The 14,569-nt window shown below is 32.9% G+C and overlaps 1 protein-coding gene across 3 annotated transcripts; it reads right to left on the reverse strand.

Annotated features, from left to right (window-relative positions):
- Positions 1-1,859: 1,859 nt before the first annotated feature.
- LOC131856062 (2-oxoglutarate-dependent dioxygenase AOP3-like) lies at positions 1,860-11,206 on the reverse strand. 3 transcript variants are annotated; one of them, XR_009358164.1, is made up of 5 exons: positions 10,829-11,206; positions 7,660-7,730; positions 7,408-7,538; positions 7,223-7,334; positions 6,932-7,149 (listed from the first exon to the last, which is right to left on the reverse strand). XR_009358164.1 is itself a non-coding variant. In XM_059207259.1 (4 exons), the coding sequence occupies exons 1-4, from the start codon at positions 11,197-11,199 to the stop codon at positions 6,925-6,927; spliced, it is 798 nt and encodes a 265-aa protein (XP_059063242.1). In that variant the 5' UTR covers positions 11,200-11,206; the 3' UTR covers positions 1,860-6,924. The 3 variants fall into 3 exon arrangements, 1 of the variants encoding a protein (XP_059063242.1); XM_059207259.1 differs by lacking the exon at positions 7,223-7,334 and having other exon boundaries at positions 1,860-7,149; XR_009358165.1 differs by lacking the exon at positions 7,660-7,730 and having other exon boundaries at positions 7,408-7,548; positions 10,829-10,943.
- Positions 11,207-14,569: the final 3,363 nt, after the last annotated feature.

Consider the following 14,569-nt stretch of genomic DNA (forward strand, 5'->3'; position numbering starts at 1 on the left):
TTTTCTAACCAAACATTCCAAAAAATTAAATAAACACTAAAACTAAGAAATATCCAAGAATGAGAAAAGAGGTGATTGAAGGAATAAATCTTTTATCAAACACTCCATGATTTTCCAAAAACAAATAATACTCAATTAAACAAAATTCAACTTAATTTAAAGTATTGATTAATTGAAATGATAGAAATGAATATATTGACTTTAAAGTGAATACAAATGGGCAGGAGGAAAACCAAATCCCATAATATTAACTAACACCCTCCCTGCCTGGGCAAACTGGGAGTTTTGAAACATAATACAGACAAATTGAGGCATAAAAAGGGTATAAGAAATGTGGAACCATTGATGGGCAATTGAATTGTTTAACTGAACGCCTCAAGGAAATGTGAACTCACGGCACACTATGGTTGCAGAGACTATTCAAATTAAATTGTGAAAAATGGTTTCAGAAACTTTCACATCAATCAAACAAACCAACTAATTCCGTAGGCAGAATTCTTTCCTGAATATTTTGCATCAACAAAAATACAACATTCAAACAAATATTTGCCCAAAAGATAAATGATCCTACCTCAGATCGCAAAAACCTTGTTTATATATATATATTCAATTTTAATTATATGCTTAATTTAACTATTTTATTAAATCTTTAGTTATAATCATAACTTTATTAAATAATCATAACACAACAGTTAGAGCTCACATCCAACCGATTCAACTGACAATGCACAATAAACAACAAGTCGACTGAGACCAAAAGCATGCAAAGGTTAAAAGTACTAACCCTACTCTCACATAGGAGCAACACGAGGTGGACACCTAAGACCTGTGTGCTATCTCCCACTACCACCTTTAGAAGCCAATAGGGCATGCTCAGTCCTAAGATTGGGAGGAGTTGATGCCTGATACCTGCAAGTTGCATCCACTAGAAAACTCCATAGAACATCATATATGCATATACATGAGTAACATATATCATCAATAGAATGAAGATGATTGTGAAGCCATATGCCTCTCAGAATGAGTGATATGAGGTTCCTATCGATTACCATATTCGTGTTAGTATCATAATCATTTCCAGTTCTATTTTCAATAACATGTAATTCTAGCATATTGGGGTAAAGCATATATCACTACCTATTCTAAACCTTTGCGAAATCAAAAACATCACTGCAAACACTACCATGCATCTAGCCAAAACAACAAATCTAACCATACGTCCATCAAAACACAGATAAGCAAGATAGGTAAGGGTATCACATCCTCCTCATGAGTGATCATCCACGGAGCTAAACATAAACCCAACTTCAATATTTAATCAGAAACATTGAATTAACATCACCATAGTAATTATAGCAATCATAATATGTCCATTTATTATTATTAGTTCCTGCCTGTAGGAAACTATAGCAGAGGCTTCAAAATTAAACCGTTATTAATATTTTCCCCTTCAGCCAATCAATTTGTCAGAAAATTTTGCATACTTTCATTTTCAACTATGTTTAATCACGAAGTTGCTCATTTTTTAGTCAAAATTTTTGTGCGATGTATTTTGGCAATCTTTGATTCGCATTGCACACGGCTGGTAGAGGCATTCAAAATTGTTCACAAGTTCCCATAAGAAAGAACGCACTATTAACGAAGGCAGGCAGATCTTGGGGTATTCATTTCTGAAATTTGTGAAAATTGTTAGGTCTTAGATCTGCGCATGTTTCAAGTACGCATGTTTCAGGGATCTATTTCTTGTTACAACTAAGAATGATTTCCACTTAAGATGTTTTTGGATCTATTATTTTTTTATTAATTTTTATTGAAAAATTGTTCCACTTGGACATGGAACATTTCTTTACTCTCGCGCCAACTGCCCCAGTTTCGAAGATTTAAGTATCTCATACGCTCCTTTTTAAGGAAATTTTAGTGTAAGTGTTGTGGCATAAATTGAAAAGTCTTACTAGATTCTACTCTTTTAGAACTGTCCCTCAAAATGCTTCAATTTTAAATTTTTAAATTATCTAACAATAGCGTGTGCCAGATCTTCTGCTTTGGCAACATTTTTCTCAATGTCAGTATTAATTTATGGTCCTTTACTGAAAATGCCACGTTTCATCTGAAAAAACATTTTCAGTATATATAGCCACATACTGTCACTTAGCACATTATGACCTTCGGGTGTTTTTTCTTTTACTTTATTTTGTTCAGTTCAAAGAATTTAAAAAAAAAATCTGGTCCTAGATTTGTGCCCTCTTGTTATTGTCACTGAAAGTGTCACTTAAAACGGCTAGCGCACTTGAGAATAGTGTGAATTTTAAAGTCTACCCTTTTTTTATGACATCGGTATTTAGTGTCTTTTAGGAGTCTTCTGCTTTATTTTTTTGAAGGTTTGTGAGTTATTTTAAATTTAATAAGTTTAACTGTTTTGTGTCAATATTCTATTTTCTAATACCGAAGGGAAAGAAAATGCATTTAGGAAAATATAATCTATTTCTTCTTGGTCCTTAATTTCAGGTCGACTATATTCTGCAAATTTCTTGGTATTCAATGTCTTGTTGTTTTAGGCTGGGAGATGAATCGGCTAAAATAAGGACAAGTTTTTAAATTTATTTACAACATCTGGCAATGGTATATGTTTGGAAGTTTCCAAAGCCACCCAACAAATCCGTTTTGTTCATGTCCTTTAATCAATGTGATAAATAAGATGACATTTCGATTAGGCACTTGATCATACATTCCCACACTTTTCATATAGATCTTCCAGGGCAATGGAGTCTCCAACATATGTAGAAATTCATCCATATATTCAAAACTACGCCAAATTGTAAGGGAGCTTTTGCAAAAGTAGCAAATTGGCTACTTTGTGCCCTTCTCTGTTGCATTTGAAACATCACGATGACATGCCTTCGTAGTCCATGCACTGAACCTAGGACCCTAAAAAGAATTGGATGTTGAATTTTGAAAATGATCTATATATGTTTCAAAGACCCTAATTGAGAGGGAGGAGGACTGAATTTCACATACAGGATTTAGTAGATTTTATATAGTTTTATGGTGCTTATCTATAGCACAGGGAAGAGGACGTTGGCCACAAATCATTGATTACAATCCAGTGAAGCATTGTAGGAAGACAATAGATAAACGCTTTCTTAAGCTAAGCTAAAGATTAGTTATGTTGTTTCTTTCTGTTCTAGCACCTAGCTGAGATGTTTAGGCCAAGATAAGTCCTGACATAACTATCTTACAGTCTTCCATTCAAACATTATTGTGGTAATGTTTTGAACCTTGAACTCTTAGATTTAGTCAAATAGGTTAATATGAAATGATGCCAAGATAAATCACTATAGGATGCTTATAAGAGATAGGCAATTCTGTCTCAGCCTTGGTATCAAAGAAAGATTGGAAAACATTTGCGTTAGTTTATTCGCTCATATATAATGGTTTGCCCTACTAAATACCAGACTTGTTCAGTAAGGTAAAAGAAATAGCTCCAGAAAAGGAAGAAACCATAGAATGAAGAACACATAGTAGACAACTCAAAGCTTTGGAATTGCAATTCACATGTTGATGACGCAGAGAGTCCGTGGTGATACTACAGGAGGCTGCAAAAATGCGGAGCAAAAATTGTCAAATATATAGATTTAGGATAAAGGGTTGGTGAATATTTGTAATAGCAATCCTAGGAGAAAAGAATGAACTGATCAAATAGGTACTATTAGAATAAATTCAAAGTGATAATAATCTTTCGATCAAAGTTCCACAACCCCAATATTTAAGACTTAAGATATGTAACTGATTATTTGAATCGCAATCAAATCTTTTTTATCAGAAACTTAATCATTTGTTTCTTATGGGTTCTATGACAGAGTATGTTATGTATCTTACAGCAATGGGTGCCAAAAATATCTTCCTCTTTTATTGGAAAATTTTAACTTTCTTATATTGAAGGTTGCCACTGCCAAAGTCTCTAGGCTTTCTCTCATTTTTGTTGTATATTTTATGATCTCAAGCAGCAAAATTGTAATTTGTTTGGGATGTCCAGACCAGATTTTCTTTTGCAGAAATATTCATTTTATTATAAACAATAAACATCGTTATTCATAGGAGGGGTTAATCTTAAAAAACTAACGCCAGGTTTGGGATCTTTAGACCAAAATTTCTGGTGTACAAACATTCATTGCATTATATATAATGAGCAAAACCTAAACACAAGTGGAAACAGGACCTCATTAAACAGTTATCCAAAAAAATAAACACAAGTGGAAGCAGGACCTCATTAAATAGTTACATATAAAAGACTAAACAAACTTTAATTTAATTTCTATTAAGATTTTGTACTATTTTCATCTTTCTGAAACTCTGGTCAAATGTTCTTGCACAAAAAACTCTGGAACTGGAAAATAAGCCATTAAGTTTTGAACAACAGAATTAAGATTTTGTACTATTTTCATCTTTCTCAAACGCTGGTCAAATGTTCTTGCACAAAAAACTCTAGAATTGGAAAATAAGCCATTAAGTTTTGAACAACAGATATGGGAATAAGTTTTTAGGAACCTAAAAACATTACTTCCTTCAACAATGAAATAGCGATTTTATGTGTATTTGCTGGAACCACTGGAATCATTGAAGAATACATTCATCAAAAAGTGTGTCAATAGCTTCGGTCGAAACTCCATTTTTTAAAGTTAAGTATGTTTTGAATTATTACAAAATTCGGGTGTTGGAAAACATGGTGACCCTAAGGTCTTCTAATATGACTAAATTGTTTTCAGTTGAAAGAGATTTTAGCTTAAATGTTGTGCAAATTGTTTTTTGGACAAAAAGGAGAATTATATTAAGAAAATGTTTACAGATTACAAAATAAAGATTTCCAAATGGCTAGAACCATGAATAAGGCTAGAAGAAAGAAAATCCAAATAGGTTTTCCACTAGCTCACCTCTGTATCTATTGAAATTACTCTACGAAGTGAGTATTTTAATACCCTAAAATATTTTTCAAGGTGAAGATACATATGGAGACTCCAGAGGAAATCCATGTGCTCAGATTGATAATTCTCTTATAGTCATTGGCTTAAGGTGTTCTTGTTCTATCATATACATTCAATTCCTGATAGGTGGCATAAAATGTAGGATGTGGGTAAAGTAACTTAAGAATCAAGGCATTTGCAAATTTATGATGGATGTTTTACTTCAGGAATTTGAAACTTGTTTTTGGTCAAATGGTGCTTTGTTATATGCTGCTTAATGGTTATCTAAAAAGTATTTCTTCTTATAAACTATTTATTCAGTATTTTTGGAGGATTATCTCAACAACAATATTATCATAATCCAGGTATCAGATTTAGTTGTTTTAACTGATTTCTTTTTCTATCGTAAAGTTTTCATTCATTATTGGAGGGCGTAAAGTTTTCATTCATTATTGGAGGGTTTCTAATTTTATTTATTGAGTAAGGATGTTTTCTAGGTGTCAGTTAAGAATTCCATTCAGGGGTGTGCAAGGAAAACTCCAATTTATCGGAACTTGATTCTTAATGCTTCATAAATTCTTGACATCAATTTTAGTTCTACCATTATGAACTCTTATATGAATTCTTTTATCCCTCAATGATGGAAATGGAGTTGGAATTCAGAAACTTCAGCGCTCATTATAGATTTTTTCCACTATATTTAAAGGGAAAGCATCCAAAGTGCAATATTTGTGTGTGTTTTGTTAGGTTAGCATGTCACTTAGGCAATGCATTTTCCATAGACAGAGAAAAAACAAAATCTTAGATCAATCTGTAGAAACTAGAATGGAATTTTGCAATTTTCATGGATGTATATCCAGCTAGGATTTTCAAAGTCCTAGCTATGCAACATTGATATCCTGTTCCAAAGCCCCCAGTTTGCATAAGCAGAAACTACAGAGGGGAGATTACCAAGTAATCACCTTAATTACCTTTTTTGAGGCATTTTTCCAAACAGTTCACGTACCCTATTTATGCTCCCACATTTTGCATAGATATGTACCTGGGCATTGACAACTACAACATTTGACAACAATCCCGTTTCCATTATGTTTTGAAGTATATCCATACCCTGTTTTTTTGGAATGATATGAGAGGTGTAATCGACTCTGGCTTTACACCTACCTCTTGCATTTGTCTAAAAAAATTTAGGGCCTTTCAACAAATCCATACACCTTTGTTTCCTTTGGCATTTCTCTGCTCTGGTCTAAATGTCTATACACATTTGTTTCCTGTGTTTCTTTAATGCCATGCAAGTGTATTTACATATATACAAGCACGAAACAATGTAAGAGTGTATCTTACCAAAGACTCTTGTTTAGTCTTTAAGGTTAAGGATGTTCATCCCATGAATAGCTTGGCACATTTGAATCGTCTTGTATCTTTATCCTTCCCGTGCAATTGTATTTCATTTTTTATTCAGTTTTTTCTTTCCCACTCAGTTCTGTTCAACATACTTTCAGCTTTAACTTCAATACATTGGCCTATACCATTAAAGACACAATTTCTGCAAACTCAGTCCCTGCATTCTTAGGTAGGAACTTCGCTGCTTTGCAGCTCTTATTATTAAAGAGAATTTCAATTATCAAGAATGAAACAGGAAGCAACGAGTATCAAGAAAACATTCAAGCCCATAATATCTAACAGATTTAATCACATAAGATGGATAGGGGAGGGCACTACACTAAGCAAGCACTTTCTCATTGATAGCTAGTAGTTTATTCACTAATATCATTCTGAAAAATACAACATCGCAAGATAAAACGGATTTTCACATTATAATATTTCAAAAATAAATACTATACCACTACGTGACACCTATTACTAAATATTAAATAGCTCAACAAGAAATCAACAACAAATTTACATTCCATTCATACTTAAAAACAATAAATAATTATATTTTTTTTTGTTAAATTACTAAATTCTAAATAAAAATGTCAAGAGGAGCTTCTTGGACTCGAGCATTTCTATAGTCTTTGAAAAGAAAGGGTTTATAACGATGTGGATAGTGTTCATCTATGAGCTCCTCTGGTACACTCACCTCTTTTTCCTTCAAAAAATTCCAGAAGAAACCGATAGAAAGACGAGGCTCCTTCCCCTCATATGCTACACGATGCTCCACACTCCAACATCTATCATTGCTCCATATCTGTAGCCAAAAAAATATCAGAATTCATCTAAAGAAAGAATTGAGTTTAAACTAGATTTAAGAATCTCCCTACCTTTAGAGCACTGGCTATGATGACAGTGAATGATCCAGCAAGAGGTTTTACAGTGAACCATTCACCTTGTTTAGAGCGCATTTCAAGACCAACATCTATCATTGCTCCATATCTGTAGCCAAAAAAATATCAGAATTCATCTCAAGAAAGAATTGAGTTTAAACTAGATTTAGGAATCTCCCTACCTTTAGAGCGCTGGCTATGATGACAGTGAATGATCCAGCAAGAGGTTTTACAGTGAACCATTCACCTTGTTTAGAGCGCATTTCAAGACCAGCCACTTGGTCATTATATAGAATTGTCATCACACCCAAATCTGTGTGCTCCTTGAGAAGAATATCATTAGCTTGATTTTTCACACACTGAGAAATAATTAAGACGAAGCAAAGCTTCACATTCTGCAAAATCAATCTCAAAATGTTTGCTAAGTTGCAAACCTTGAAGGATAAGTTTTATTAGGGAATTTGTCAGATCAGCTAACTTGGAACTGTATGTTCTTAGGCTATCACTACACAACATGTCCAAAAAATTAAAATTATTATATTTGTATTCAATCAAGTAATAATTAATTTAAATAATAGAGTTTAAATCAACTTCATATTGTCTTATGTGTCATGATATCTTAAGATAAAAACAAATTCTTTATCAATCATTACATCTCACTCTCCAAATCCAACCCTTTTGGTATCCATCTACTATCTATTTGGCTTACATGCCAAGAAAATTGAATTGAGTAATTATGGACATGTAAGTATAAAGAACATATAGAAAATTAACATCTGTAAAGTGGCAACAAGAATCACTCAAGAGATATTTGGTTCTAAATAATCCAAAGTTGAATTCTACATCTTGATATTTATGTTGTGTGCACAACAAATTACCCATACCTAGAGGTTTGACTAGTAGTAGGACAAGCTTAGGATTCCTCCTCTTATCTTAAAACAACCCTTTTTATTTTATGAAGCATGACACAATTAAAAACAAGTCAAAAAAATGAATAATAGATAGCATCTTATTCTTGTTTCTACGCTGGCACTCGAACTGAGCACCCAAACAAACCACTACGCTGAGGCAAAAGCTACTTACATTGGGTTAAACATGGCTATCAAAGAAGGGTTCAAAAAAGTGTGGGTTGAGAGAGATTCACTTAACATCACTAGATGTGTGAGTAAACATACCAAGCCCAGCTGGACTATCAAGGACTTAATTCAGGAGTGTCACATAATGATTACAAAATTGGATAAATTCAAAATTTCCCACGTTTATCAAGAAGGTAACATGCCAGCCAACCACCTCGCAAATATTGGTGTGGATTATGTGGACATAAGGTGGTGGACGGGAAGGGAAACTTTCTTGATACAATTGTGTGAATTGACAAGAAAGGACACCAAATGTATTGGCCACTCATATCACATTAATGATGACATATTACCAAATGAGTAATGATCTTTCATGGGATTTGAGTTCGAATTTCAAAACCAAGGTTTCTAGAGCTTTCTTTTGTGTCTGATTTTTCATTGCCTGGTTTGGCTTTGGTGCTTACACCCAATTTTATAGAGGTAGACTGCTTATGGGAGGTGACAAAAATAGAATGGAGCCTACTTCCTATGAGAAATGGGAAAGAATAGGAAGTTGTTGACAAAGATTACTGATGGGGGCCTAGTGTCATATCTCAAGAGGCTTTATGGCAATGACCCAAAAACGACAGAGGATTTTGTGAATGGTTGGAAGAAGGGTATCCTCACAACCTTTGGAGCGGAGTTTAGAATTGGTGAAGCCTTCATTGCAGAGATAACTAACTTGTAGATGGATGACAAGAAGTTTTACATAGAGAGGAAGGTGGCGGAAGAAGCCATTTTGGCCTTCTTTGACAAACAAAGTGAGAGAAACAGGGTGCGAAAGATGGCAGACAACGGTTATAACAGGAAGGACCCACAATCACTTTGGGTGGATATGGCTGAAGTGATAATGAGGTACATTAGACTTGACGACAATTATGTCAGTATATTCTCTTACCACTTTATGATATTGAATCATTTTAGGCATAAAAAAAGAATTTCTCTTCCTTTTTACTTATTGTCTTCTCTTGAAAATAGCCTTGCGAATCATGCCAAAAATAGTGACAACCCTATCTTACATGAGGGGTTAATCATGCTCATCATGGAATATGCCAAAGATAATGGGGTTAAACCCTCTCGAGTTGTCAAAACCCCCAATTCTTTGACCAACCCTAATGTACAAATTGTGTTTGACATGGGGATGGAGGAAAAGGGGTCTGGTATGGCTATGGACTGGTGGGACCTTAATGTCTTGGAAGATCCAGACTACTGTCCCTCTCAGGAGGAGGGCCCCCCTCGAAATATTACACCTAGAACTAGTAGCAGTAGAAGAAACAAACACCCTAGATGGGCTACCAGTAAATATAAAACTCCTAACCCCAATTTATAGGGTTCTAGGCAACCAAGTACAAAAACGTCTAAATTAGGAAAAATAGGGGAAGCCAAGGGAAAGGAGAAGGAAATAAAGCTTGACATCCCCATTAACGTTGAATAAGGGGATACTCAAAAAGATTATGATTTTGATATTCTCCTTAATAATTCTATTAAAATCCATGAAAATTACTTTCTTTGTGTCAGCAAGGAGATCAACATGCTAAAGGAAGGAATTAAGAGCATTATTAACACCTATACCAAGACACCCATGCCAAGAAAAACTAACAAACTTATCTGAATGACACATAAACTATAAGAAGATGTTAAGATCATGAAAATGGATCATAAAAAAAGGATTGGTCAGTTGGAAATAAGCTTGGAAGAGCTTAAAGGCAACCTAAGGAATCTGGTTAATATTAGCAGGGAAGCCATGAATAATAGCATCGAGGGTCTCAAAAAGATCAATGTGATGATTGCGGACCAAAGAGCCCAGTCCATCATTAGTATTCCACCCTCAGACACCAAACAGAAGAAGAAAATCCAAGAGCCAAACTTGCAAGGTACGGGATCACATATCACTACTAGCCCCTATACGAGGACAAGGACTAGGAACCGGGAGAATCTAGTACCTCCAGATTCATCATTGAAGAGCTGGAGGAAGTTAACAAGAGTATGATCCAAAAGAAATCGGAGCTGATCCAATCTCTGGTTTAGTGGTTTCTTTAGTTTTTTCGGTTAGTGGTTTTTGTGTTTTTGTTGTGTGAGTGTGAGTATGGCCCCTGTTTCTGTGGCTGTTTTTTCATTGTTTTTGAACTGGTTAGCTACTGTTTAATTTTTTGTATTTTTATCTGACTTTAGATTTCAGGTCCTTGTAAAACCCGTTTACCTTAATAAAAAACAAATAGCATCTTATTTGTTAATTAATATTAAATAATAAGATAATTATCTAACCAAACATTCAAAGAAATAAATAAGAACCAAAACTAAGAAATATCCAAGAATGAGAAAAGAGGTGATTGAAGGAATAAATCTATTATCAAACACTCCATGATTTTCCAAAAACAAATAATACCCAATTAAACAAAATTCAACTTAAATTAAAATACTGATTAATTGAAATGATAGAAAGGAATTTCAGATTGCCTTAAAAAATCAAACAAGTTGTATAACATACCAAAATTCAGGATTTCCTTGGGGCCATAGCTTTTGTGCATATTGCTGAATCGAATCAGAAGCCTGTACTTCTAGGAAACATATGGCCTCGCCAGATGAAAGACCAACGCCCTTCGAATACCCATCAAATGGAAGACGAACGACTCTTTCTTTTACTTGGGGTGGAAGACTGAAAAGACCTCGAGAAACTGAATCCACTATGTTTAGAAGCTCCTTTTTGACTCCATGATTCACCACACGAAAAGCTCCCCACTGTTGGGCAGCTTCTTTTGCTTGATTGCACAGCCTCTGAAGATCAGGATCACCTTCTTTTAACTCTGATTGAAGAACAGAAATATCTATTATAGGGAGCTCAGCCTCTGGAAAAACCATTGTCAGATGAAAATTGTAAAGCAGAAGGGTTAGGATTAATGGTGAAGAAATAGGTCAATTAGTTGGCATGAGAGAGATTAAGTGTATCTGACAGTCACGTTGACGAAGCACGAGCTAAGTCACGTTGGTCAACTTTGATAGAATATTTTTGGCACGGATGTGTAAATTTGACGGTGGACCTTTCTATCTAGCAAATTGTTTCTGTGATGATTGTTCATTTGAAAGTGTCATTAAAATATTCAAATGCATCTTAATACAAGGATTCAAAGCGTCAAGTTCTTGTCATTAGGATGATTAGTTCAGAGTAAATAAAAATAGAAATAAAGATAGAGGGAGAGGAAGAGGGAGAGGAAGAGGGAGAGAAATACATAGAGAGATAGAAAAAGGTAGAGGAAAAGATAAAAATAGAAAGAGGGAGAGACAGAGAGAGAGATAAGGAAATAGATAGATAGAGAGGAAGGGGTAGAGGGAGAGATAGAGAGAAAGAGAGAGAGATAGATGAGTATATAGGGAGTGGAAGAGATTGATATAGAGGGAGAGGGAGAGGGGGAAATAGAGGCATATGTGGCAATATGATAAAAGGATAGAGAGAAAGGGATAGAAGGACATAGAGAGAGGGGGAGAGCTAGAGACAAATAGGTAAAACTAGTATTATCTATCTTTTTAAAACTATATTAAAGAGTGGATAAATTTATAATCAAGATATTGTAAAGTAAAAGGTCACAAAAGACTATCACATATTATCCCTTACATCTGTATACCAAATAAAATCACATATTTTTGGTTAAACATTATTTTAGTTTATGTAAAAAATTCTTAAATAGTATTTAAAAGAACCAAATAAATATAAAAAATATAAAAGACCAACATTCTTCTCATGAAATATGCTATAATAAAAAGATCGTGATAAAAATAAAAGACAATTAAGTCTTTCTCTTTCTATCTTAGACTTAAGCCTCATTAAGAATTCAAAATGATTAAAAAAATATGAAATTGAAGGAAAAAACCGAAATAAATAAATGAATGACATTGAATTAAAAATTATTTGTATTATAACATGCAGTTTAAATACGATAGTGGGTGCACAGTGTAGTGGACCACAATTTCCGTGCGGGAAAAATAAATCACGCATCCAGTCAAAGTAGTAAATCCTCCTTTTTCTGTAATTTTATATTATTTTTGAATGGGCTTTTGAAAGACATGATCGCACGACATTTCTTGGAAATTATGCATGGGATGTAACTTGTTTGACACGTAGTGGGGATGCCCATCAAATTTCGTCGGCAAATTTTTTTCAGAGTGATTAGGCAATTTTGATGGGACACGTCTATTTTGGTTTCAAAATGATACTATGGATTGACTAACATATGTATTAGTCGTGCGTTTTACATCGTTGATTTTGCAATAAACCGCTGCGATTGACTAACACGTCGCTTTCACGTTCTACGAAAGATCTGTTTTGGAGCCAGAATAGCTTAGCTTCAGCCATTTTAACCTGTGATCATCATATGCTTTTATTGAACAACCGCCCAATAATGTACGTGTAAGGTTCAGATGTAATGCATCGTCTTGCACGTTCTAAAGAATTATATGTCGTCGTCCATCTCATATAGAGATGCCCTAGGCGAATTAATAATATATTTAATGTCAGTCTGTCTAGTTTGTACAAACTTACAGTTTATTTATTTTTTAAATTATTTTATTGTTTTCTTGTCATTTCAATGACACGTCATTTATTAAATGTAAAAAAATGAGTATTTTTTTGTTTCAAAAATTGAATTTTCTACCTACTATTTTCAATATGGTCTAATGAGAGTAAAGAAAAATGATATTTTTGTAATTACATAAAATACAAAATAAAAAGATAAATAAATTAGATTTTTTTGTAATAAATAATTTATTTTATATTTTAAAATTTTTTAAAATATTAAAACTATCAAATAATTTATTTTAATATGGAAAATAAATAATTCATTAAAATTTATAATTGCAAGGTTCTGTGGTTGTGCAGTATCTGAATGAATGATGTGAATGGATGTTGATTTGCGCATTTATGAAGCAAGGCAGACTATGGACTGCTATGTAAATGTGTACAACTTGGAGATGATTTGCGGCATTTGGTATTCTGGACATATATTGTACTTTTGTGGCATATTAGAATCAGCTTAAAGAAATATATAAATAAAATATATATTAAGTGGCACTGCCATTTTTTTTCAAAAAAAAAAAAAATCATTAAAATTTAAATAGTAAATTTATATGTATGTTAAAATGGTAATATAATTATATATTTTAAGATGATTAAGTAAATAAAAAATACTTACACATATTTTAAAAATCATTAAATATAATAATCAATATATTTGTAATAAATTTTATCTATATATTTATAATAAAAAATAATAATTTTTAACCTTAAAACATCAAATTGAAATCTCAAATAACTATTATAAATTTAAATATTTATTTGAAGTCCTAATTTCTAAATTAGAAACCTTAAATACCTTGTCTACAACTATTATTTCCATAATTATCTGTTGCACAAAGCACTTTAAAGAAAGTAAACAAAATTCAAAAATTGATGAGTTGGTTTTAAAAGTAAAACCGTATCCCCAAAAACTATATAGTAATTAAATGCAGGAAAAGAAAACCGTTTTCCCATCTTCCAATAAGGACGTTCAATGTAAAATATAATATGTTGGTGAGATAGAGTTACCGAGGTGTCAAATCGAAGGACAAACTACTAGTCTCAATTTGTCCTTTTCGGCCAAGGAAATAAAGCTCTTCATTTTGGATAATATTATATTATGTTTCGATGGACAGGGTCAGTCAGCTTAAATTATGACTTGGTTTAACTTTATCAATATTTTAAATTATTTTATTGTTTTTTTTGTCATTTCAATGACATGTCATTTATTAAATGTACAAAAATGAGTATTTTTTTGTTTCGAAAATTGAATTCTCTACCTATTATTCTCAATATGGTCCAATGAGAGTAAAGAAAAATGATATTTTTGTAATTACAAAAAAGATAAAATAAATATGAACTATAGAGTTGTCTAAAATTCTTAAATCTGATTGGTCAACTGAAAAAAATAAATGACCTAAGTGAATGTATAACTATCCTAGGGCAGGAACTAATAAATAAAATTAAATATATATTTAATTTATATTTGTAGGATCTTGTATAATATTTTATGGTACAAATATTTTAATATGGTCATATGACCATTACATTTAGGCCTCGGCTATTTTCACTTAGTGGTGTCTTTTTCAATACAAGCTTTTAGTTAATTGTCATGGACTATTTGTGATAATTGTAGAAATGCTTCTAATAAAAAAATTAGTTGGATTTCATTAGTTTGTTTGG

Source organism: Cryptomeria japonica, chromosome 6 (genome assembly GCF_030272615.1).
Source record: "Cryptomeria japonica chromosome 6, Sugi_1.0, whole genome shotgun sequence".
NCBI classification, from domain to species: Eukaryota; Viridiplantae; Streptophyta; class Pinopsida; order Cupressales; family Cupressaceae; genus Cryptomeria; species Cryptomeria japonica.

What these genes read in the sequence shown, in the direction of transcription:
- LOC131856062 (XM_059207259.1), bottom strand. Translation starts at nt 11,199, where the DNA reads ATGGTTTTTCCAGAGGCTGAGCTCCCTATAATAGATATTTCTGTTCTT. An exon ending in CAAGGAAATCCTGAATTTTG is followed by an intron (nt 7,731 to 10,828) that starts GTATGTTATACA and finishes CATGTTGTGTAG; the next exon opens with TGATAGCCTAAGAACATACA. An exon ending in AATAAAACTTATCCTTCAAG is followed by an intron (nt 7,539 to 7,659) that starts GTTTGCAACTTA and finishes AGGAGCACACAG; the next exon opens with ATTTGGGTGTGATGACAATT.